The sequence below is a fragment of the Apostichopus japonicus genome, chromosome 23, assembly GCF_037975245.1.
Source record: "Apostichopus japonicus isolate 1M-3 chromosome 23, ASM3797524v1, whole genome shotgun sequence".
Taxonomy (NCBI): domain Eukaryota; kingdom Metazoa; phylum Echinodermata; class Holothuroidea; order Aspidochirotida; family Stichopodidae; genus Apostichopus; species Apostichopus japonicus.
The window spans coordinates 6,284,717-6,312,341 of NC_092583.1; the positions used below are offsets into that span (position 1 = coordinate 6,284,717).

General features: G+C 34.7%; 1 protein-coding gene across 3 annotated transcripts; it reads right to left on the bottom strand.

The window, feature by feature from the left end:
• Positions 1-1,559: 1,559 nt before the first annotated feature.
• LOC139964776 (DNA replication ATP-dependent helicase/nuclease DNA2-like) lies at positions 1,560-27,595 on the bottom strand. Of its 3 annotated transcripts, none has more exons than XM_071966731.1 (31): positions 27,470-27,595; positions 25,132-25,209; positions 24,619-24,669; positions 24,351-24,405; positions 23,872-24,042; positions 21,702-22,531; positions 21,167-21,336; positions 20,797-20,865; positions 19,834-19,995; positions 19,341-19,365; positions 18,915-18,977; positions 17,105-17,190; positions 15,820-15,948; positions 15,537-15,660; positions 14,951-15,049; positions 14,541-14,661; positions 14,014-14,176; positions 13,277-13,456; positions 13,011-13,106; positions 12,571-12,699; positions 11,764-11,883; positions 10,948-11,030; positions 10,378-10,479; positions 9,699-9,814; positions 9,159-9,284; positions 8,584-8,777; positions 8,097-8,295; positions 6,995-7,066; positions 6,566-6,646; positions 6,162-6,329; positions 1,560-5,103 (listed from the first exon to the last, which is right to left on the bottom strand). In XM_071966731.1, the coding sequence occupies exons 2-31, from the start codon at positions 25,162-25,164 to the stop codon at positions 4,924-4,926; spliced, it is 4,197 nt and encodes a 1,398-aa protein (XP_071822832.1). In that variant the 5' UTR covers positions 25,165-25,209; positions 27,470-27,595; the 3' UTR covers positions 1,560-4,923. The 3 variants fall into 3 exon arrangements, with proteins under 3 accessions (XP_071822832.1, XP_071822834.1, XP_071822833.1); XM_071966733.1 differs by having other exon boundaries at positions 27,372-27,512; XM_071966732.1 differs by lacking the exon at positions 27,470-27,595 and adding an exon at positions 27,243-27,316.
• Positions 27,596-27,625: the final 30 nt, after the last annotated feature.

Sequence of the window (27,625 nt, forward strand, 5' to 3'; positions counted from 1 at the left end):
CCATAAATTCTACTTCTTCTATTCTTAGCCAATTAGTATTAAAAACAACTTTTCACTGTTTTCTTGCTCATTAAAGAAGCGTGATAATGCTTTATGTTCCTTCTGTAAATTACATGATCAACAATAACTCATTTGTTTTGGGAATGTGAAATCATCTCTAAATTCTTTTTAGATGTTGAGCAAGAGGTGTTTGGTCGTCAATTTCTTTTCTCCAAAAGATTTTTTTCTGGCATATAAGTTACTTCTAAGCATCCTTACAACTTTTTGATCTTCCACTTTGATTTTACATTTAAAAAAAAAGGAGAGATGAGACTTAAATTTGCAACAGAAGATAAAACTGCAACAAAATGTTAAACTTTCTTTCACAAGTGGAAAACAATTTCATATTTCCGTTTTTATACAACTAATGCTTTTCATTCCGGTTCTTGCTGGTTGTCTAAGTTATGTAATTTTTCTACTTGCAAGTTTGAAAAGATTTTACCTCAATGTACAAATGATATGCAAAGATGATTTGAATAAAGATGGCAAAGCACAATAGAAAGGGGGTCTCCCCCAGAAATATTAATAACTTTAAACATCAAATGATGCATTGTAAGGCATATTTAAGACTATAATTTAGGTCTTTATAAATAGCTATGAATGGAAGGTTGTGCTGATAAATAATAATCAATTCAAAATTTCCTCCGACTAGGTAAGGTAGGTCCCTGAATCTTTTTTGAAGAGGCAAATGAAGTATTTATAATGATGGGGGTACACTAAGATCATTGAAGGCATCTCTCTTTGTAGGAGTCTGAGGGTCCTTCACCAGAAAACAAAAATTAGACATCAAATGGTTTCATACCGAGGCATGTTTAGACTATAAATTAGGTCCATAGTAAGTAGCTCTAAATGCAATGTTATGCTAATAAATACTTTGTGTGAGGTGGAAAGAGGAGGGTTGGGGGGGGGGGGGTGGGAGAGTAGGGTTCACACGTAGTAGTGGTCCATTTCTTCCTGGGCTAACAGAACCATTTTCACAAGACTGATACCCTCCCCCTCGCATAGGACACTGGTATTCTAACAAAGATACTATTTCCAAGTGAACTTCTTGGCCCAACAGATATTTCAAATGCTTGAACTGTTTTATGCCGTTGTAATTTCAATCTTACAGCGTCATTGTGGGCGAGTGACAAGCAGAAAACATCTACTGAGAAGATAATACGTCTATTCAAGCAGCAATCATTATAGCACAAATATGGGAGGATTCTGTCTTTCTCTTTTGTTGGCATTAATTTGCCGTCACGACTCTACCTCCATGGACAGTGAAGGTCAGCAGTGCTGCCCCAAAATATGCTAGAGAATTGATTACATAGTACTCTAATATGCTAGAGATTTGATTACATAGTACTCTAATATGCTAGAGATTTGATTACATAGTACTCTAATATGCTAGAGAATTGATTACATAGTTCTCAAATATGCTAGAGATTTGATTAGATAGTACTCTAATATGCTAGAGATTTGATTACATAGTACTCTAACATGCTAGAGATTTTATTACATAGTACTCTAATATGTGAGAGATTTGATTAGATAGTACTCAAATATGCTAGAGATTTGATTACATAGTACTCAAATATGCTAGAGATTTGATTAGATAGTACTCAAATATGCTAGAGATTTGATTAGATAGTACTCTAATATGCTAGAGAATTGATTAGATAGTACTAAAATATGCTAGAGATTTGATTACATAGTACTCTAATATGCTAGATTTATTACATAGTACTCTAATATACTAGAGATTTTATTACATAGTACTCTAATATGCGAGAGATTTGATTAGATAGTACTCAAATATGCTAGAGATTTGATTACATAGTACTCAAATATGCTAGAGATTTGATTACATAGTACTCAAATATGCTAGAGATTTGATTACATAGTACTCAAATATGCTAGAGATTTGATTACATAGTACTCTAATATACTAGAGAATTGATTACATAGTACTCAAATATGCTAGAGATTTGATTAGATAGTACTCAAATATGCTAGATTTGATTAGATAGTACTCTAATATGCTAGAGATTTTATTACATAGTACTCTAACATGCTAGAGATTTTATTACATAGTACTCTAATATCAGAATTACTCAACTTCTCAGGATAACATCATGCAAGTAACACAACACTCCAAGCAATTTTGTTTGTTTCAATGATTATATTGTCTTAATGAAGAAATAAAACAAGCCTACACAATGTTATACTTTCTGTACTTCACTTTCTAAAGTTCAACTATTGTGCATGTGTGTTCCTTATCAACAGCAAGGAATGATGATTATCTTACATTATTACTCATTGTATGGAGATACTATGTTCATTAATCAAACCTAATAATGTTGACTTATATTAGAAGTTTAAGATACAGTTTACTGCTAGTCTCACAGCTTATTCTCTTACTGAAGCATTCATTGTTTTATTCACCCTCACAGAGTTTGTACATATTTAGGAGGATCTCAAGGTCCAGGAAGGAATCTCCAGCATGTAACAGCATGATAATGTTTGGGGGCAAACTGTTTACTTTTAAAGGAATCAAAATGAATTCTTCAAAACAAAGTCAATTTTTCATGCAGCGATACTTGTAATTTCATGTTGTGACATGCTCTTGTAAGATCTCCACTTTTGGGATAATACTCCTGCAAATAGTCAGAGTTTGGTGCATTTATAATCCACACATTAAACAGGACACATAATTACCACCATGCCTGAGTTGAAATGGTTTGTAATGCAACCAGAACTTCTAAACATCCCATTGTTGCCAGCTTACAATAAAGTATTCCAATGTCGTTTGAGAGTATCAAAGACCAAACATCTATTGCATTAAAAGTACCAAATTACACTAGTTAAGCAGAGAAAGCTAAGAAGAGTTACAGACAAGCCAAATATAAACTAAGTTATGACCCACCAGCCCAAGTAATCTAACCTTCCACTCAGAGAAGAGACCACACAGGGATGTAGTCAACCCACTGTATACCTTACACTTTGTGTTTAACATACTTGAACATACATCACAGGGTTAAAAAACTCTTTCTTCCCTGTAAATTAAGTATTCATCATATTCATCAGCAATAAAGAAAGAAAGAGAAACTCTGTCATTTACCTTAAATAAATTAAATCTGTGTTGTGGAGATGTTTTTTGTAACAGATATTAAACAGGAAGATAATGCAAAAAATTCTTTGAAACAGAACTAAGTCTCATAACTTAGCAAGGGAAGGTTGATAGCAAGAAACTAGGTATAATTGCTAAACTACAGCTGTAGTTAAACAGTGGTATGAGTTTTTCTATTAACTGCTAAATTCCAGCTGTAGTTACAGTGGTTGGTATGAGTTTTTCTATTCATTAAATTCTAGACATAGAAATATATCAGCAGCCTCATTCCAGCTTAAACAATTAACATTTGTTTACAACACGCAAGTATATCATGATATGAAGTTTGATAAGAAGAATTAAAGTCATGTCGTCAAGGTGGAGTCATGTCGTCATGTCGTGAAGTCATGTCGTCATGTCGTGAAGTCATGTCGTCAATATGACCACTGTTCTGGAATTTTGATGAGAGACACGTCTGGTTGCTTAATTAACCCTTACAACTCCAGACATCCTAATATATATTGCTCATTGAATGATATTGACTGATTTAATACTACTCTTAAACCAATAAACAAGAACTGACAAACTGATAATTCATATTAGTTTCCCTGATCAGCAAGACTTCTACCAAACTAGTAACATACAGTTCACTGGCTCTTCATTACAGGGCTTTCTTCAATTCTGAAAGTGACCGCATTTTTGTAGACAAAGGAAGGCATTAAGATAACACAGCAACAACTAGAAGATAAGATGACCAAAAAAGTAAACCACATTTTAAGGGAAACAGCAGAATATAGAAACAGACAATAATCTATCAATGAGTTTTATTATAGTTCTTATTCTCTGAAACTCAAAAGTAAACCACATTTTAAGGCAAACAGCAGAATATAGAAACAGACAATATCTATTAATGAGTTTTATTATAGTTCTTATTCTCTGAAACTTAAAAGTAAACCACATTTTAAGGGAAACAGCAGAATACAGAAACAGACAATATCTACAATTAGTTTTATTGTTGTTCTTATTCTGTGAAACTCAAAAGTAAACCACATTTTAAGGGAAACAGCAGAATACCGAAACAGACAATATCTATCAATGAGTTTTATTATAGTTCTTATTCTCTGAAACTCAAAAGTAAACCACATTTTAAGGGTAACAGCAGAATAGAGAAACAGACAATATCTATCAATGAGTTTTATTATAGTTCCTATTCTGTGAAACTCATAAGTAAACCACATTTTAAGGGAAACAGCAGAATACAGAAACAGACAATATCTATCAATGAGTTTTATTATAGTTCTTATTCTCTGAAACTCAAAAGTAAACCACATTTTAAGGGTAACAGCAGAATACAGAAACAGACAATATCTATAAAGGAGTTTTATTGTTGTTCTTATTCTGTGAAACTCAAAAGTAAACCACATTTTAAGGGAAACAGCAGAATACAGAAACAGACAATATCTATCAATGAGTTTTATTATAGTTCTTATTCTCTGAAACTCAAAAGTAAACCACATTTTAAGGGTAACAGCAGAATACAGAAACAGACAATATCTATAAAGGAGTTTTATTGTTGTTCTTATTCTGTGAAACTCAAAAGAAATGTAACTTTTCATTTATCTCAGATACATTTCTATCTAGATTTCAGCTTCCATCAATTGAATATTAATTTGATCCACTCAACCATAAACATTCCATTTGTGCTCTCTGTTTCAATGATACTTGTCTGTGTTATAATACAGCAATCCATCAAAAAACATTACTGCTACCAGTAAACTTGATACCAGCATAAATCATATCTTGTCCATGCCTGATATTATTGATATAAATCCTTTCTGTTCTAAGATACCCATTAATTTAGACATGCAGGCAGTCAGGCATAACACTGATCCATTACCAAACATGATCAATTTTTTCTTTGCTCTTGTTAATGCCACATTTATTCTCCTGGCATCTTCCAGAATGGTCTTTCCCTGTGGAGAAACAAGAAAGGAATGGAATGTTATACCAGCCAAATGCAACAACAAGCTGTTTCCATGGTACCTTGATATGGGAAATAGCAATCTTACATACAATAGATTATATGCAAATTGTTGAAAGATGATTTAACCTTGGAGTCCACATTAAGAATGTTTTTGGTACATTGTTCTAATAGTCCATTTAACAGCACTAACATGAACAAACAGAAATAGATTCATGTAGGTGTGTCATTTGAGTTGGAAAAGTGACTCATAGATACAGAGGGTAAAATCATTGCTTTGTACAAGTTGAGAGAACTTACATTTTTGAATGTAAACCTCCCAATATTCCAATGCAAAAACATTGCAACATTATGACATTGTGTGCCATCACACATTGACTTTCTTAAAACATTGTATACAACAAAGAGTTCATAGCCACTGAAGAATGCAGAACAATAAAGTTCAGATTGTTGAACCAAATATATGTTGAATCCTTTGATATATATGTAGTACTGTGTGATTATCAGCAGAGTATAGAGAAGTAAGACTGATTAGAATTAAGGGAATTACCCGAGCTAGATTATATTTAGGGAATAATTAGTGAAAGAGAAAGAGAATGGAAGGGAAATGTGGAGAGAGACTTCTTCACCTTCCTTCAAGTGATTATTCCTGAGTTTTACATATTAAATAAATATGACAAAAACATAAAACAATAAGCCAAAACTAATCAAAGTCTACCCCAGCCTCATAAATTTGTGCCGGCTCAAAAGATTTTTTGAGCATTTGGTTTATGTGAACACCGATGGGTTTGACATCAACATTATGGAGACAGTGCAAGCTAAAGGAGGTTTGTGTTATGGCAACAAGGGTCAAGTGTCTTCTGTCCAAGTGTTTGGAGATTTAGAACACATTAAAAAGCTCTTTCCCTTAGACCTGTTAATCAGATCAGCATATGTACTATGATGATCTAAGATAAAACAACTAATTCTGTAGAGTCTATTTAACTTAAATGGAAGAAATAAGCAGTTTCATAATAAAAAGTTCAACCGTCAAAATATGTTGAGCTGTACCTGCTGTTGTTGAAGAGTGAATGAAACAATGATAACATTCTTATCCCTTCCCTGGTACTTGTCTATGGTATTAACTTCCACATCTTTAGACATTCCCATTGACTGCAGCAGATGACATTGCTTCCTATATGGTGATATGATACCAATCTCCCCTGGATTGCAACCACACTGCAACAAGCAAGAAAAATAAATGAGAATGATTACTCAAACAAAGGCTTTAATATAGCACTCTGAATATGTCAGATAAAACAGTCCTAATGGGTAATGGTGGATATGGTCACCCTTACTTCTAGAAAAAAAGAAGAACAGTAACATGAAAGCTGCATCATTTCTATCAATTGCTGCTATTTTTACAGTTCTTGTTCCAAGTTTAAGCTGATTTGATTCATTGCTACAACACTCACCCGAATGAGATGTTCTACGGTTGCCTTTACATGGTTTGCTTCTACATGATTCACTCCCCGCTCAGTTTCTTCATTATGCAGCTGTATATAGAAAGGAATGCACAGAACAAACAGGTTGAAGATAGCAGTCAGTGTTCTAACAATTCACTCTAACAAATCATTACAACACTCATCTTAACTGCTAAAAACAAATCATGACAATTTTAAGTTTCCTTCTTCAAATTTGCTGCAGGGCTTTACAGTTGTGTCAAGATATTTGTTGTATATATAACTATTAAACAGTTTTAACATTCACAGAATATCAGTACCAGGAAAAGAAAAGTGGAACCAATGTTTGATGATAAGTTTTCTTTGTAAATACTTAGTTAAGGTTGAGAAACACTTTGATATAACATTATAAGGTACAAAACTTAATGTTACAAACCCTACCTGTTCTGTGCTAAAGAATCTTACTACAGTCTCAGGTAAAAGAGCAAGCTGAAGCCAGGCGGTCAAAGGTACCTTTATAGAGAAACAATGGATACTTGTGATCATATTTAAAATGGAGAGGCATACAACAGATGATTAATGTTTACTAGCTGGTACTAGATTAATATGTATGGAGCTGTGGAAAGGTCAGTTACAATCAGAGTATGATATAAGTATATGGCTGAAGTCGCTATGAATCGTAGAATATTTATTTAATAATCTATTGTTTTAACAGATGACTGAATGTTAAGTGCCAAAAGTTCCTAGAAATACTGTTCTTCTTCCACTAATGTGTTGATCAAAATTGATTCTAATTGAACATTTAGGAGGGAGATCCTTTCAAATTAACGACATGGGTGTTGATAAATCAATCAACTACACACAGACAGACTGATTGACATGCTTCCTCCATTTGTAGTACATGTTCTAAATACTGTAAACTACCTTGTACAGGATACTTTTTTTTTATAAACTTTCCATGGATTTGTAAAACTTGTGATTATACAATCTATAGAATTATGTTTTATAAAATCAAGAGACCTCCTTTTTCCCAGAACTAAGCTTACCATCCGTGGCAAAAGAAATTAAAGTTCATAGAGTCTCTGTATATTTGACTGCTTTCAGAATGAATGAAAGGCACTGAAGTCACCTGTTCATTGCACATACAAGACATCAGTGGTGGACAAGATTGTGACTAAATCAAGTGATGAGCTGACCTAATCTAATTAACCAATAATTCAATTCAAATCCACATCTATAGGTAACCAAGCCTGGTTTCTATTGTACATTGATATCTAACATATTTTATCAGCAACTGTTTTACCATTGCAACAAGCCATTAATTCAAACTGATGCAAATGACTTCCCTAGCCAATCAGTGTACAGCTAGTAATAAGATATAAACAAGGAGTTGGTGGGTTGTATTTAAATAACTTGAAACCTTTACATTCTTATACAAGAATTTTTTTGTACATAGGTGATGAACTTTCTTCTCTTTCAACATGTTAAAATAAAGGTTTTAGTATTACTAATCAAACTGAGTGCTTGAACAAAAAGAACCTACATTGGGTGTATAGTGTGGAAGATCTAGTAAGTGACTCTGTACTTGTTGATTGCCACAGTGAAGGGCTCCTGCATAAGTGAAAGCATTGCTAAGATCCATGATTGTTGGATGCATCCGATACTGAAATCTCAGTTGACTAACAGAACTAGGGCAACCAGAGGCTAATCGTTGAAACAGACTCTCATCCATACCAGCAACTCTATCAAATCAGAGATAAAGGACAATATAACCCAGGCTACAAAAATGACAGTAAAATAATTACTTAATCATAAGTAGTTATGGTTATTAAATGTAAGGTTTGCTTACTGCATAATTAAGGCTGCTCCATAGAACCAATACTACCTTAAATATGGAAAACACTTTGGTTGAGAGTATTGCAAGAAATGAGTTAAAAGCACCTCAATTGCTGAAGCAAATGATCAAGATATGAATAATAAATTATCTACGTCAAATATATAAAATTAGCAGCATCAGATTTTGACTATACCTTGCAGTGGTACTCTGAACCAGAGGGGGTAACTGCTTATGGTCTCCAACCAACACAAATTTAGATGTCTTAAAGAGAGGGGCAAGGCAGACAGGCTGACTGATCTGGGATGCTTCATCGATGATACAGTAATCAAACCATTTATGGCTCAGTAAAGGTGACTTTACACCAAGACTGGTAGCAGCAATTACTGGCTGTGTTGTAAAGATGATAAAAAATAGTTGAAAGATAGTACCATTCAAAACAATTTGGTCAGTTAGAAATTCCTTGATGAAGCAAATGTGCAAATGAATAAAGAGGCAGTGGACTATTACCAGAAATATGCCAAAAAATGTCAATCAATCATGAAAAAATGCTTTTTCCCCTTTTGCAGAATATTTTTGAACATAACTTACTTAGACATAAATTTTCATTAAATCTGAATTCAAGAATATTGAATCAACTCTCAACAATCTTTACCTTTAAGGTTGCAAGGCAACAACATTAGAAGAACAATACAGCCAAAAGAACCAAATATTGCATAAAACTTCCAACAAAGGAACATAAGTGTCGAAGACATGAAACTAGATACTGACTGTGGTTTCAATTAAATTAGCAACATCATCTACTCCACATCCTCTGAGAACTGTGCTTTCGGAATACTGATGAAGTTGATGGTGAATCCGGTAAGTAGATCCAAGACGAAGGAAGGAGATGTTAGCCTACAAGAGAACAAACACTAATTACTGCATTTAAATAGATAGCTCTAAACACTACAATGGTTATACCACATTGACAGGACAAAAAATTGATTACTACATGGGTGTTGTGGAAAGCTTGCATAGAACCTCATGTTATCACAAATGCAACTAGTAGTAATTTATCTGTAGCTTCTTTTGCATGGTTATCTTTAAGAGTTGAAAAGAAGCTCTTGAAATGGAAGACATGGAAAAAAGTTTTTTAAACCAATAAGTTGCTATAATGTTTCAGCATTATTATTGAGTGTTGTAGTTATTCTCAGACAATATAAAGTGATAATATTCAGGAGAATAACCTGAAGTTATCTTAGAAGGGAATTCCTTGGTCAAATAAACTGACAATTACAGATTAGCCGTTGAATCATATTGAAGGTTTACCTCTTTGAGTTTTAGAAGGATATTATCAACAGCTGAGTGAGTGTAACTAGTTAAGAGAACAGATTTGCCTTCCAGAACTAGAATCCGAACCAAAGCTACTACTGTTGATGTCTTCCCTGAAAGGAAGGAAAACAAGGAAAGAAAATAGACAGTAAAATATGTAAACAATTATATGAAATCATTTCTGAAATTAAATTGCATTCTAGAAAAATTGGATATCGAAGTCTAATTTGACATGGAATAATTAACAAATGGTAGAAAGGGAAATCTTTGTTAACATGTAAAATTAATATGTTGCAACTGAATGATGTTAAAAGCCAACAAACCATAGACATGTTTGTACACTCTGGTAGTAATCATTCCATGTCTGGCAGATATTGCTGTGTTATAATGCATAGGATAGGATCCTATGAGTTATAAACCAGATAAAGGTGGAATAAATACCTTCTTGTAGGATCTTCTATTTGTAGTCAAAGTGACTCACTGCACCATTTGAAACTGTCAAAACTTTACTCTACCCAAGTGAACAGCTGAAACAAGAATTACTTTGCTGAATTTAACTGCTTTCATCCTGTTTTTACAATTTTCTAGCTTAGACCAAACCAACTAGTTTTATAATCACAGGGACAATTGCTCAAATTATAAATAATAATTTGTAATAATCTGCATCCATCCTTACCTGTGCCAGGCATTCCCATTATCAGAGTATAATCTTCATTGTGTAGTACCTTCATGATGGCAGAGTGTTGGTCTTCATTCATTGTTGCTAAAATTGCTTTTGCTGGAAACACAATGAATTACAACATACATTTATATCAGCTAATCAGGTAGCTATCAATAATGTGAGTGAATGATTGATGTTACACAGTATCACACCACATGACCATTACGATATGAAAACCAGAGACTGTGTAAATAATATGAATATGGTCGCAATTGTAATTAAATCCAGGTCATGTCAAGGAGAAAAGCATAGACAAGACATGCAGTTTCCATACATTGTATTCAATGTGAGCTCACCCAAAAAAATATAACTGTTAAACAAAACAAAAACGTGAATTGTTGGCATTATGATTACATATGTGTTGTTATTTTTAGAATAAAATTGTTTGCATAAATTCACAGTGGTCAAGTTTTTCTGTTTGTCTCTCTGTTTGCTGTGTGAATAAACACTTAAATTAAGAAACTACAAGATACATCCAGCCGACTGACAAAATGAAAAGAAAAGACAAACTCAGGCTTTACTAACCTTCATTTGATAAGGAATCTATATCACGAGGAGAGACGTTGCTAGGGGAACACAAATCAATGATGACATCTCTGAGTCTTGATCTTAGTGAGAAAAAAGCAAACCAGTTGATATGTTTGATTTGTATTAGTATATACTGTAGTTAAGTAATAAGATAAAGACCTACCTGGTACTGGAACTCTATTAGTATTCACATCAATGTATACAGTATAACTTGAAATCAGCTCAGTCGACATTCACTTCAATCACCTTTCCACGTTCATTAATTCAACAATTATGTCATGAAGAAATGAAGAATCTCAGATTTATTTACACCTCTTTTGACAAGAGATCGCTTCATTTTTGTGTTCAGTATTCAAACCCTGTATCTTATGGGTTTGAAAAAACAAAGAACAAGAATTGCTCATTCTAACACTAGTCCTAATGAAGGATTAGAATGGTAAGGGTATCTTTGCAAGTTGAAGAGATATGTTCAAGCAGGTAGTTCAACTGTAAATTTGTAATACAATGCAAACAAAAGTCATATATACTGATTCGAGGCCAACCTGTTAACCATGTTTAACACATTTGGATCTTTACCACCCAAAAACAATTTTCAAATAACAAAACTCTGAATTGCTTTTATTTGAAGTAACTGTGTCCAAGTGATCCCCAGATGGTAGACATCTCATCCTTTTATCCACTTGACCATGACATTGGTATGAAAGCAGTGATCGATAAAAAAATTATTCAAAAGCACTATTTTCTTTTATCAAATTGGAGAGCTTAGACCACTAGTAGATTAAGGCTCCCAAAGAACAGCTTGTTTTTACTCACCTATGAGCAGTCGATGACATGAGAAAAGCTAGATTTATAAAGCTGCTGGACATGTTATCATAGGACTCATTCTTATCTAGGGTATAGATAGAGCGGTTGCTAGGGTATGTTGGTAATGGACTGCAAACAGAAGGAGAAATGTCATGTGATATCAGTCACCACTTATCTAAAGCCCTTGTAGCACATAAATAGATTCCAACCTAGTCAACAGAGTCATATCAATTCTTTTATTACAGTTTTTTTTTCTGCATATCGCAGTTAATATTTGCTTTGGCTGAAAGTGTAAAGAGTTAAACACAGAGACAACTTTCAACAGTTCTCACACCCGAGCTTTCCTTATCTATTTCTCATGGGAGGGGGGGGGGGGAAGTATTGTACATCAAGGCACCCAATGACTGGTGTCTCTCGCCCCCTGGTGGAGATTCCAAAAGGATATTGGCCTCCACTCATTATTTCCTACACATCTGCATCTGAAGGGAGAATATAATGCTCAGTTGTGAAAGGTTGACCCAAACTATGCTACTTCCTCATGTGGACAGGATAGTAAATTCCCTCCGTCCATATAGGCTTTGCTCATTTCTGTCAACCCTGTCACAACTGAACATTACTTCTGCTGAGCTGTCACATCTCTTCCCCAACTTTCTTGTGATATATGTACAAACAATATCATTGCCCTTCCAGTGAACAAGCTGTGTGAATTCATGTCATACAATCATCAAATTGTAAGTTTGCATCAAATATGAGCTTTCAATGACTTGTAATAAGAGAGTAAAGAGAATGTGAACATTAGCATATAAATCCACCAACCTGTCTGTTGATAGGGTCAAACTCTCAGAGCTAATGGATGTGACTGTCCCGATCAACTGAGCTATTTGTCCTGTATTCTCATCACTGGCAATCAACCAATCCCCAACCTCAAACCTAAATGGTGAGACACTGAAGAGAAAAAAAAAACATTTGTCACTGAATCAAATGGCCAACTTGCAACCAATGGACCTGTCTAACCTGCTTGTATCATGGCTTCTGCTTTAATTATACCATATTAGTAATTAACAGCTAAATGACTCTAACCTTTAAGCAGTCACCTGGTGCATGCCTCTAAACAGTTTAAAAGAAGGGATAACTTGTATGATGATATAATAACCAACAACACAAAGTATATAGTTTACCATGGCAACAACAAACAGCGATGGATTTACCAACAAGATCCATAAAACTATTAAATAAATATGTTCTCTGACTGATACCTTTCTCTGTGCTTAAATGTGACTTGAAAAACTCCGGAATCTTCTGCCTTGCAACGTTGGACGATGAGATCACTATGGCAACATCCTCCTTTTTCTCTGCAAGGGATACAATAATAGTTGCATGAAAATGTGTAATGGATAACCATATGATGTACTATAGTGCTTTAATGTTTAGGTTTTCAACATGTCATCCACAAAGGTGAATGAAAACATTAGCAGTGGCAGCAATTGTTGAATCTACAAATGAAGATAGAGAGCATTGTTACCTTTCTTTTGCACTCTTGTTCCAAACATCTTTAGTTGAGTTTCTTTTCCTTATCTCTTCATGTTCCAGAATACAGAGAGTGTACCAATGTACAAAGTACTGTAGATGGGAGTCCTTAAGATGGTGGATTTGTTCATTAAATCCTTGCAAAGCAGCATCAGATAGCGGAGCTGGATTTATCCTATGAAGTACAAGAAGCAAAAAGACTTAGTCGACAAGGCCACTCCATTTATGTTATCCAAGCTGAATTTACAATTATCATGAATTTATCCTATGAAGTAGAAAGAAGCAAAAAGAATTAGTAGACAAGGCCACCCCATTAATGTTATCCAAGCTGAATTACAAATATGATGAAGCAATAAAAAAAAAAAATAAAAAAAAAATTGATAGCTTGGAATGCTCAATGAAAGATACGGCAATTTGTTTCTACCTAAACATTTCCTTCACATAATCTATTGGATTCTACATATTGGTGGTTCATTCCCTAGTATAGAGTGTGTGATATGGGTTAGTGGCTGCAGTAGTTATTGAAGAAATGAAACCTGGCATCTAGGAGGCTAGAGGTTAATTCCCTGACTGGCTACACAGCAGTATGCAAACTTGGTAAAACAATTGAAAATGATTTGACACTTACTCAAACTAGATCGCAAGCTAATTTCAGTTCACTTCCTGACTGGTATACTTGCCTTCTTGCAATCATACAATACATGCTTTTGGACAGATTTGAATAGTACTTACTTGTTCATTATTGCACAGGTTGTTGCATGACAACATCTGCCACAAGTAAAGTCATCTTCAATGGGAGGAGGGAGCTCAGGTGGTTGGAATGTATCGTTCCTCAGATCTTTCTTAGCACTCTTAGAAACATTAAATGCCAGCTGATTCCTCAGGTGTATAAGTTCTATACATTATGGAAAAAAACTCAATAGTCTTTACTCTGACAACGTAAATGTTGATGACATTATACCAGGTTCAAAGGAAATGTCAAGAAAATTACATTTCATTCTCAGTCATGTGAGAGATATAATTAGAAGCTCTCTGAATATTTTATCAATTAGAGTCAACTTCATTCTTGTTTGTATGATAACAGTTACAGGCTACTGATTAACAATTCTAACCAGTTCAACAAAGCTGGGACAGAGATACATTAATTCAATGTATACATGGCACACATTATGGATAGCATTTCCAATCATCTTGATGTTATTTTTAGATTGTTTTAATAAGCTAGATATGATGGTACCTCCCACTGCACATAAAGTTACCTCTCTGATCCATATGACTGGACATCACTGATAGAAGAGCACCAGTTTTCAGATAGAGCAGTAGTCCTAGAGGAGGTGTCTGGGAATCCAGGTCCTTCATCATAAGACTGTATAGCATTACCTGAAACAATAGGAAACATATAGTAGCAGCACTGAAGAAAGGGAACAATGTGGTCAAAGCTGTGAGAAAGAGGTAACACAGAGGGGATGGAAGCATACCTTAGAATAGAGAACAATAAGGAGAGTACAATACTCAATCAGGATGAAATTAGAATATTCCCCAAATATCCAAAGAGCATCATATAACAACTGACATACTAATATAGAAATCAAGAAACTGAAAAAATCTCACCAATTGGAAAAGGAAATTTGTGTTTGTGGAAACACAAAATAGAAAACAATCTACTCACCTGACTGCGGTGTTCAATAGAATTGGTTTGTTTGCCAGTCTTTAGCTCAAGAGGAAGAACAAACTTATCTTTCTTCATGACTTGGTCTTTTCTGTGAATCTAGGGAAATATAAAATAAAAATAAAAAAGTAATACATATTGACAAGCATAGAAAACCAAAGGTTTCAAAAGCATTAAAGGGATCTAGCAGCTTATCATATGGACTTGTGTTTATAACCCGATCCCACCTCTCACAACCCAGCATAAAATAACTAATTGCTTTTTATACAGGAGAAGCTACAAGTTATGTAGCTGTTATTTTAATCAACTATACCCAAAAATTCTTTTACAGTTTCAAATTTCCTTTTAAGTGATATCCACTATAATCCAGTCAAATAAAAAAGAGGCTGCTACATAGACTGTAACTATTACACATTGTTATCATTACAAATCATACAAGACATTAGAATAGAAAGGGGAAGAATAACACCACATCCTCCAATGAAAGAGTGATATTTATAGCAACTTGACAGCACTCGTTAGAATTTAACTAATTGTTACACAGGTACATTATTCAAGATTCATGAGATATTTTATCTCTACTTACCTTGACTTGTGTGGTCACATCTACTTTACCCTTCAATCCCCATCTAGGAGACCACATATTATCTTCGATGTCACAAACTTTAGGAATGGAGACCAGACACTTCACTGATGTCTTCATCCCTGGCCTTACCAAATAGAAATGTGGAAACAAATTATATGACAATGAACAACAAAAATAAAACATTGTAAAATCAGAGGGGACAAGTCATAGCAAAACATGTATATAATCTAAGTACAAGCAGCAGGGTAGAGGTATTCTCACAACAGATTACAAGAAGACTTACCACTTCATGTCCACAGATCCCTGAGGAACAGGGCATTCTCTCAGATATCGTTTTGCAAACAGTTGAAGAGGCTTAAAATATTCTTCGATGTCTTTCATCAGTTCAGACTCTTTGAGTTGCATTGAATACCTGAGAAAATCAACAACATCTTTAAGGAACCAATCATATACAGAGAAAAGTAACGATAACAGAAACTTAAATTTGGCAATGCACTTTGGTCATAACATCTACAGAGTACACACTAAAGTTGTAAACTTTTTATTTTTTTTAATTTGCAGGTAAAGTAGTTGATGTCGTAGATGATTACACTTTATTAGGGGTAACTTGTAATTACAACAATAAATTTACCAAGGCTAAATGTAAAAGAGCTCATTTGGCCAAAAGACGTTTACAGTTTTCTTTCCAAGTCATAGATTTGCCCTTGGATTTGTTGTTTTCAATTATTTGATCAAATTGTTATGCCATTGCCCAGTGCTGTTATATGGTTGTAAAATTTGGGGCTTCAAAGACTATAACATAAGGAAGCATTTCACCTTTATTTTTGTTAACAGATCCTAAAAGTTAAGAAAGTACCCCAAATTATATGACTTATGGAGAGCTAGGAAGATTTAAATTTACAAATATGATTGATTTAAGGATGATTGAATTTGGGGGTAGGACTGTTGCCAGTAATGATCACAAGTTAGCATATAATATGTATATAGTTTGGAGAACCCTTCATGGTAAAGGTCTCTACAGCTCACCCTGGATAAGTAAGACACACCATTTATGTAATAGAATTGGAGTGCTTTTGTATGAGACATACAAGTTCAAAGTTGCTTAAATGCGGACTCCAGGAGATCTCACACAATAAATTACCCTTGGTTAAAGAAAAACAGCTAGGTTAAATGGCATTTCTCATACTATCTCAAAGTGGAAATCAAGAAAATAAACTGAAACTGATACAAACAAATAATTGGTATACAATTAGTTGGAGCCATTTAAATCCTCAAGATGTATGGAGATATATCAATAGTAGAAGCTTACAGTTAGTTCAGTATATGTAGTGCAATGGGCTGGTTTCATGTTGACAAACCACTTTATAATATAATGCATGGTTATGTTTAAGAAGCTTCCATGAGGGACTAGAAACATGTGTTAGTGACAGTTGTTGCTTTTTACCTGCTTTAAAAGAGATTGCATCAGAGAATGGTTGACTGGCAGGACACTACTAACATGCCAATTCCTTACTACTGTGTACATTGCAAAAAATTTAACAATACCTACACTCCATTGAGCTACTTACATCTTATTTCTAATTGATGGGTTCTGCAAAGAATCAGCAACAAATTTCTTCAGGTAGGCATCTTCAAATTTCTGTTTCCACAAAGCCTTTGAAAGCAACAATGTAAAGTAAGGAATTGATATGTAACCTGAAGACCAACTGGCAAAAATACTTCTGATACGTTTGTGGACAATCAACACTAAAGATGATACAAAAGACCAATTAATGGCATAAAACATATCAGAAGTTTAAAAAAGAAACTCATCTGATGTTACTAGCTCCCATCAAATGCCATCCATTAAACAATGGGCAAAGAACTGTTTTTAGACAAAGCTTTATCGAAGCTAAAATCCTACTGTCCATGTCCAGTAACATGTGCCGTACTTTGCCTGTCAATTGTATATTCTTACATTCAGGGTAGTGCATATTCTAGAATACTCTCATCAATAAGAGATAACTCATCTTTTGTCATCTGTTTACGACAGTAAAATTATGATGTCATTCCATCCCAAAAGGTTTAAAGTAATTTGAGAATTAAGGGGCAAAGAATAAAGACACCTTCTTATTAAATAGCTTCTAGATCAGCAAAGTCTTATTATTTATGAATCTGGCAATAAACAGTGAGCTGGTACATCCCTCTGAATTTAACATTGTAACATGTGTAACCATAATATATTGTATATCACTAACTGCTCATGATCCTTTCATGAAGAATTAAGAAAATGATGAGGAAAGCTTGTCGTTATTACATTAATGTGAACAGGAAGACATAAGACATAAGATTATATATATTTATCAGAGTCTATGCAAGAGCAGGTGTCACCGAGACGACGCTTAATGATGCTGACACAAGTAGTCGGAGGTTTTAACCCGTTTATTTGCACGTGTGGTCCTGTTGAGCCACGTGTGCAAATAAATGGGTTAAAACCTCCGACTACTTGTGTCAGCATCATTGAGCATCGTCTCGGTGAGAGCAGGTCATGTTGATGTTATACAGCATGTTATACCTTCCAAAATTTAGATCTTTTGCATGACCCCTGAACTCACCATTTCATATATGAAAACTATAAACTTCCTTTTACAACATTTTATACACTTACTATGTAACTATGTAGCAATATGATAGTATAGATGCAACATAATACACTGAAACAGTAATGACAGAGGGATTAAATGCAAACATAATCTGAGCAGGCTGTGGTGCTGCACTGTTTACAGAGAAGTCTCTACAGTATCATGGAACAGATGCACCACTATAGGAACTAGTACACTATAAAGGACTGAAATACAAATGTTGCATGTCCAATTTTGTGGATATCCTGTGTAACAGAGTGTCATCTTACACATCTTTCATTTTGACATAACATCTAATTGTCTAAACTGATAAATGACACTGATTTTGCAATAAACGATTCTATAAAACAAACTAATCTACACAAGCCATTGATTATGCCATTAAGGTCTTTTCTGTTAAATGCTATACAAAATAATAAAATCACAACGACTCAAAACACATGTTGCACAAGTTTTCTTGTAGACTGAAGAAAGTAACTTGCTGATAGGGCATCAGTTTGATACATTGACAATGCTGCACAAACTGTTAAGTCAAACTGTTTGCAGCTGTAGCTATGACTACAGTCAGACAAAACCTTTCATAAATCTGTTCTATAACAGAGTCTCTCATCTACAATTAAAAAATGAATTCAATTTGCTGTGGCTACTGGAGAAATTCATTCCTTATCAGATCTGTACACATGAAATGTTGTAAAAATGTAGGAGAGACATTACAGTTGAATAATACATCTTCAAATCAATGTTGTATTATACACACCTTATCAAAGACTTCGTGAACCAAGGTACCTAGAATCATAGCTTTGTTTCCTTTATCAATGCCCTGAAAGATAAACAATTCATTTGTTAAGTTTTTGTATAAATTAGGATGAGCAGTGGTATGATTAAATGGAAGGAAAGGAGTTTAAGTGGTATTGACATTAGACTCCTAAGATGCAATTACCAAACACAAAGCCTGTTCCTTCAACATAAAAAATTAAATTACTTGTTATTACATAAACAGTTTCTGCAGGTGACAAACTGGGAAGAATATCCACATTTTAACAAGCTGATGGAGGGAGGAAGAAAAATGTGAATAGCCAGACATGAGAGCACTTCATCTTTCTCTGGTGCAAGATTTCAAGATGTACAATAAAGTTTTTAAGCATGGAAAAGTGAATTAAATGAGATGATAAGAGTCACCTACCTTGAAGAATTGATCAAAAACAGACCTAAAAATAAGGAACAGAACAATATAAGAAAAAGGATTATAAGGTTATGAAATATTAATATTGAATCCCATGTCAAATTTTTTGTTTGATGATTATTGATTATTTTTCGATTAAACTTTCCTATTATTAAACGATCAGCTTACACACAACATTGGCAATGATTACTCTTCAAGCTAAGTATAACAAGAAATACTATGTCAGATCTGTTGTTGATGAGTAACATCAAGTGACTTGTCAGTTCCTTTTAACTTATGTTACCAATGTTTCTAAGTATCTACAAAGAGACACAACTGTCAAGTCATACCGGAGTGGCAATAACACAAGAGAGGTGAAAATAATTGTATTTGGCTTAACATTGATAACATTAGTTGAGCCATGTGCTCCATTTCCCTGCATCTTACTGCTCTAAGATATACCACTATCCAGTGGTTCTTAATTGAACCACTGCCAGCCATCAGTAATGTTTACCTTCTCATGCATCGAATACTTCCTGCCACAGCAGTGCCAGTCACCAAAAAGTCTGGTTTATAAATAATAAAACCTTCATCCTGATTAATGTGACATTCTTTGGATTCACTCCACTTCCCATGGACGGCCAGCAAGTCACCTTCAGAGTACATTATCTGGTTCCTTGGTGGAAGAATAAATAGACAGTGACATGATGTCAATGAAAAGTTGAAAACATTAACATTTGAATAGACATATTCTACTTCTCACCAGATTTACTTAGTTCCATTAGCAATGTTCTGTGTATAAAGTCTATCAAGTTTCCCTTTTTGTCAAAAGAAAAAAGATAAAGAAAGCAATTAACTGATATTTCACCTCAGAATGTAACTCTAATACAATCAATCCTAATTCTTAAACAAGGTTGTCTGTTGTTACTGTGCTCATTGGTGGTGCCATGGGTGGGTGGGGGGGGGGGGGCATTTTCACAACTAGAGAATAACAAATATCTCAAAACCATTTTTCCCCATAGATCCCCACCAGGGCTTTGATAAAACTTCCACAGAACAAGGAATAATTTAGTATTTGAATTTTGTAATACAGTTTTGAAGGTTCTGAACAATCCATTGTGAAATACTGTTTCCTGTGTAAGACTGCTATACAGCTTTGCACTCGTACAGCAATTTGCCCAGTTTGCTATGTGATACCGGATAAATTGATCCCTGTAGAAATTTAATTTTCAATCTCTCACATTTATCTTGTGCTTTTACTTGATACCAGAGAATAAGGAATATTTAAAAACTCTTGAGCTTCCAGTTTCAAAATTTTCCTCCCCCAAAGTGTTTGCTTGCCCCCCCCCCTCTCCTCAGTTACTGGGGCTACCAGTGTTGTATGTTTTTTTCTTGGAAAGTAAGACACATGAAAGACAGTTGTAAGCCAAATATTTATAACAGGCTAGAGAAATTTAATGTAGGAAACACAACTTACCACACACCAGACACAAAGCAAGTATGAGAGGATCCAGAGGCCAGATTCTTTAAGTAAAGTACCTGATCACTGTGAAGCAATATTAAGAACGACTCATTAAATTCCATACAGTTAGGAAGGATTGTTACCAAACACATTAATGGCTTGTTAACCTCCTGCCCCACTGAAGATTTATAAGACAATTGAAAACAAGAAAGAGCATTTTGAAACTGTCATCACAACTTAAAGGACACATCGGGACAGCTATCTTAAATGTTAGTGTGTATGCTTAGTGAAATAAAGAAACAATATCGGGTCTTTTACAAATAAAACAAGTGTATACAATAAAGTAATATTTGTTTAACCAAGTTCAACAATAATAGTCACTTACCCATTTTCTTTGATTTGTGTGAACTTGACCATATACCTGACCAGGCTGGCAGGTAATTGGGCAGATTCTTGTTCCTCAACCTTCTTAAAAGGAGACAGATGAGCTAGACGAGGAACCAGGTTATCTTGTCTTCTCTGAAACTGACTTTGTGCAGTACTTGCCTTACTACTCTGAGGTAAAGAAAACATTCTTAAAAATGTGAAAATCTTGCAATCAATTTGGTATACACACTGCACTGCCTACAAAGGTTATGTCAGTTATGTGGAAGGAAAGGGGAAATTACTTTGATAACAAACTTCATCAACCTTCTGAAATTTAACATTACTAATATAAATACAACAAATAAAATATTTTGAAGTTATAAGTATTAAATTGGAAAACTTCTAAGTAAATTCATTTCCATCCATAAGCAAACCAGAACAAACAGTTTTGACGACAAACAAGTGGATAAACACACGAAATACCTAAACCTAAAGTACAAGACTGCAAGAGGATGAAACTAAATAGCTGATTGTCTTCCCTGGTCATGACATACCTGTTGGTTCACCACAAGCTGCTCTTCTAAGTTATCTTCATCTAGAGCTGCAAGAAGGGATTCGTTTATATAGTCCCACTCCACACTGACATCCAACGAAGAACTGTTTTCAGTGCTGCAGGTGTTTTCTCTGAGGGTGTCCTTATTTGTGTTGTCTGAGAGTGCTATTCTCTCTTCAAACAAATGCCCACTTTGTGTGCTCTTACAATTTCTCTTGTTTCTTCTAGTCAGAATATCTTCATTTTCATTGCTTTCTGTTTCTATAACCTTACCAAGGTCTACACAATCAATTGTGTTGGACAATATGGTATTTTTTCCGGATGTTACAAAGGTTTTTTCAAGTTTGATGTCCAATGAATCCTGAGGAACTTCAGTAAATAGATGTTTCCTCGCTGAAGAAGAGAGTGATTTATCATATATGTTAACTTGAGAACGTTTAGCAAATGGAGAAGCACCTCGGTCAGGAGGCCTCTTCGAACCCATCGAAGAAGGCTTATTCAAACTTTGCTTCTTCAAGAAAATCCTGGAGGGCTTGATTGCACCATCCTCATCCAGACTTTTCTCAGGAATTTTATCCAAGCTTTGAGTTCCTCGCTTGGAATGTCCATATTTACGAGATAGCTTTGACTTTCTGCTTTTCACTGTGCCATCTCTCAAACCTAAGTGAGAAGAGCAGTACTGTTCTAACAAAGGTACAGTGTTTTTTACTGTTGATTCCTTATGTACAATACTAGGCGGTGTTTCTGGAATAACGTCAGAGGTTGATGTGTGCAGATCAATTGCACTTTGACAAGGACTGAAGGAGATACCCTCTGGGGTCTCAGGAATCACTGAAAAAGAGTTTAAGTAAAAGGCCATGTCAAGATTAAGGTGACAATATATCACAAATTGGAGATGGAAAAACTTGTAGAATGAAAAAGTATCACTGAAATGTAATCAGGAAAGAAGGTGGTGTACAAGTGGTTTAATTCAGTTGTCTGCAGAGCACTCTTTGCATGAAGCATAGCAAGAGATTGTGCTTCAACTCTCATTGCAGCACTATCTAGAGCATTCTCAAAGATGTCTCAAAGATGAGGGTTAATATCTTGCCCAAGTAGACCAAGTTTAAGCAACAGATGCTGGGATCAGGGAATAAGAGTCCTGCAAGATAATTTTGTTTCTTAAGTGCAAAATTCAATGAGACAAGACCCTCATACACCAAGTTTAGGGTCACAGCACAGTGTCCACCACATATATATACTTTAATGACATTATACAATTATGACTCAATTCCATTAATGTATGAATTTATTTTAATATATGATTCCAAAATGGTTACTTGAGCGATACTTTTGCTTACAATGCTAACTTCAGATTTTATAGAAATAAACAACCTTGAAATCACTGCACTTGAATAAATAAGCAATGAAAATAGCATTGCCTTTAAGCTAAACTTTTAAATGAGGCAACGATTTTAGCATTTTGTTGTCTACCTCACTCTTCCTTTTAAACTTACAACAAGACTGCTTGACGCCAAGAACAACAGGTGATTTCTGCTTACTGATTGATTCTGTATTTACTGAAAATCGTTTGTTAAACCTTTTGAAGATTAATGTATCTAATAGCAATGCTACATCAAGATTTCAACACTAGAATTTACTCTGAATTACACCAGCTTCTGCCATGTTTACAATAGTACATGTCAATAGGAAGTAAAACAATAGGTAGGATATGCCGTGCCATACTGTTGTACACCACTCTCATTAAAAGGATTGGGTACCAATTCATACAGACTGGCTTGAATCTTAGTATTGATCCTTAGTCGTCGAAAGTTTGGCAATGAATGAGATATAGTTTGGTGATGTAGTAGATCTACATAGATTCCACAAGTCAGTAAATAATGTATGCTAAAGTGTTGTTTGCATTACAAATAACAGACTTCGTGAAGTAGATGAAGGATCCATATTTTCATATTTTTTGTAGTCCAGAAATTTATAACCATGCAGTCAAATACATAATAAATTGAGAGAAAAGGTCCTAATAATCTCTCCAAACTTCAATAACCTCTTTGTTTACATTTTCAAGGGAAAACCATGGTATAGTAACATAAGCTGAACAGTTATACTCTATGTGATGCAATCCTTTGCGTGCAAATCTCATCACAGAAGGCTGTAATGAATATAGCACATACCCAGGTCTGTTACTGGTGATGTCCTGATATCTACTGGACCAGGGGTGCTGGTTAGCTTCTTAGGAACAAACAATGATTCTGGGAGCTCTGCTGTCAGTTGTCTGTTCTCTTGATGGAGTGAGGATGAATATCCTTTAATCTTACAAGCACTAGTTGCAGAAGATGAAGGTCCTATGGGAAGAAAAATACTCTTTCTATGATGTACACTTGTACAGTGTAGGGAAATTAATTTTATGAACAATACATTAAATAATGACAGATCTTATAAACTGTCTGTCTGTCTGCCCTTCTACTGATAATGTATGTATGTCATGAGAATCCAAAAAGTCCATCTAGTTGTAATGAATCAGTGTTTACAGTGAAGTACTGGTAGAGAAGTTGCAATGCATGTAATCAAAATTGCATTTAAAGTACAGGTACAATAGTTCACTTACTTCTAACTAGATAATTACTTTAATATTGAAAGATAATTTACACACCTGAAATGGCACGTGGTCTGGTGACATGGGTGGTGAACAATTTTGATTGTTGCTTCTGAAAGAGAGTGCATTATGTTATATACACAAATATTGATATTGCTGAACTAAAATTAACCTAAAAAGCTTTCTTAGCAATAATTTTTCTACAAAGAATGATAAGTCACTGATTAAGAACGTGAAAGAACAATTGTAAATGCAGATCATCATAAATATAATTCAAGCAAAAGGCTCTGTCATTCTGTAAAAGCACTTAATGACAATAACTCACCTCTGCCTTTGTGAAGAAATTCATGATAGAGGGCTGCTTAGGTTTAACTCTCTGAAAGAAATTGAAGACAATTTCAAAATGCCACAAGTTAGCTTTAAGGCACAATGACTGGTTACCCTATGTGACACTACATCTACTGTGAACTGCACTGGAGGACATACAGTAGTCTGGTGTACATAAGTCACTTCAATGGTGAGGCTATATTAATGTAAACAGACTTTAGCTAGAGAAATCAAATTTATGGTCTCATAGAAGGCATTAAATCCAACTTTATATGTCAAGGTTTCAAAAGATCGGCTATTGATTATTCTGTAAATTGACCAGGGCATTGAAAATCAGCAACAAAACACTGCACTTATGCTTATTATGTGCCTAGCTCTAAAGGTCTTAAAAATTCAAACAAACGTTGACCTACACTGGATAATCCCTGCTCTTTTCAGTTGTACACAGCAACTGAACTTGCACTACTATGACTGCTGCTTTGCACAACACTCAACAAATAAGAGCACTTACCTGGTCATTCAAAGCTGCTTTCTTTCTTGCCATCTTTTCAAACTCTGAATGACATACCAGCAAGCTTTGTCAATTAACCTGTAAGATGAAGTACTCATTTACATTAGGAATGAATTAGTTTTGGTAATGTACTTAGCAAAACTAGGTACAAATCTTCAAGAACCAGTTTCTTTTTGTGTATTATGTACATAAGTATCAGCTCTGCTGCTACTGTATATGTTTGGTTCCAAAGTAATGAATGTAGAAATACCATTCTAGACCTTGTTTTATTTGTTATGTAAAGAACAAAGCAGGTATCTTATAACCCATTTTTGTAACTCCTGGATACCAAAGTTGAAATAAATTGCTGTAATAACTAACATTCATTTGGTGAGAATAGGAGGATGTGTCACTGTTATTTTGACTAGCAATCTCTGAGTAGCCTAGGCCTAGAATTAGCCTAGAAGTGACTTGTCAGGTTTTGCAATGTTGTCAAACAAACACTTGTTATAAGTGACACTAGTCTATAACTACTGCTTTCCATGATTCCATCACCTTTTCCATCAAGCTCACAGTTGGATGGTGCTTGGTAGTGTGCAGTAACTTTGCCTGTTACCTAAACTTGCATAGTTTGTGATAAATCAGCATATGTACAGTAGGGTAAATGCACGTAATTTAGGCCTCGACCAATTCTAGGCCATCTACACATTGTATGGCACACAGAAAGTGTTCAGCTTGAGGATATGATCAGGTGACTTTGGTATGTGATTTTTGCAACTTTCTTCTTCCCGGTAGTTAAAAACCACTAACATATTTGTTTTAGTGAAGAGCATTTATTGTGTCTCAAACTTGTACATTAGTCAGCCCATCTGCCAAATTTGCCATTCTTAGATATTGAGCAATTGACACATTTTTTATTTTCAACAAATTTATTTTGCATAATTGGTGCCAAACCAATTGGAAACTTCTACAGAATGTTTGCAGATGGTAGATTTTTTTTTTGTAAACCATCTAACACTGTGGTACTGTATATGGTAATCTGTTAACATTATGATGGAGACCAGATATTGGCCACAGAATTATGCAATGTATCTAATTTTGGCCGATCATGTAAGTATGGAGTTCATGGATATTGCAGTTGCTTTGCTGCAGAAAGGCAACTGTATAGAAAAGTTACTAAAACAACACAACTAGGGTAGTGGTTAGAACTAACTTTTGAAATTCAATAAATTATGAATGCCATTTTACGATATTTAAGTTTCTGTTCAGGAGATATATGATATGTTAATTGATATAAGTTAATCAAGCGGCCTAAATTACAATCACACACCGCCTACCTGGGACATACGTTTTATTGTGAAAAAAGTGAGTTTGAAAAGAATTATTATAGACTACCAACTCTGAACACTGATGTTAAAAAACCATACCATGTGATGGAAAAGCTTAGAGAAGATATTTCAGTGGTAATGTGGCATGAATGATTATGCTTTGGCGGCGTAATATAGGTGCATTTACCCTAGTTGCAATGAGTGCAATGTTAGTTGCCGTTGTTTACATCTTAAATGCAGTGCAATCTAGGCCTAGGTCCTACATAGCTTTCACAAAACATCTAGTAACTTATAGCTATAATTGATACAAACACTAAATTCTACTTTGCAGCACTTTTATTAAGCATTTAACACATTAAGCTAGGTATACCTGAATCATTTTAAAGGCTACAAGTAAAACTAACTAACATTAACAACTGTAAATTGTAATGCATGACAACATTTTGGGTAATTCCTTTTGTAAATTAGGTAAGCCTAGGCGTAATGGTCTTGACTCGGGACCTTGGCAAGCAACAAGCAAAACTTGAGCCTAACGTTAGTCTTAGCCTTCCTCATTCTAGCATAATCTAAGTTAGTGATAGAAGTAGATGAAATCATTTAGGCTACCCTGTTGTAGTATAGGCCTAGGCCAACCTAACTAAAACGACGATTGGGTGAATAGCTCCCAACCAAAACAAAGTAGCCTAGGCTGTGATACCTCCATAACCAAGCTTACATTTAATGGAACATAATATCAGGTAATTAACGTAGGCCTATGCCATCACACATCAACAGTTTACGTTCAACATTGCTAAAATATGTTACCATTTATGAAAACATAAAGTACGTGTCCCCCACAAACCGCGGAATATACGAACACAAACGGTTTGGATTTGCGAACTCCAAATGCCAAAGAAAAGAATCAGTTCCACGAAAAAAAAGAGGAGTACTTGCATTTGCGACGTAACAGCTCTATATTCCGTTACCATTTAATTAAAAACACGTTGCTTCGAACGAAGCTACGACCAAAACTCAAAGAATTCATCATTCACCTCAGAATTTGGAATGCATTTTAGCCTGTGCCAAGCGATCTTCGACGTATTTTATTTGTAAGTCAACATGCGCGTGCGAATTTCCCGCTGGAATACCAAATTTGATTACGGAAGCGTATAAAGCAGGTTCCCATAATGATGAAGAGCTTCACTGCC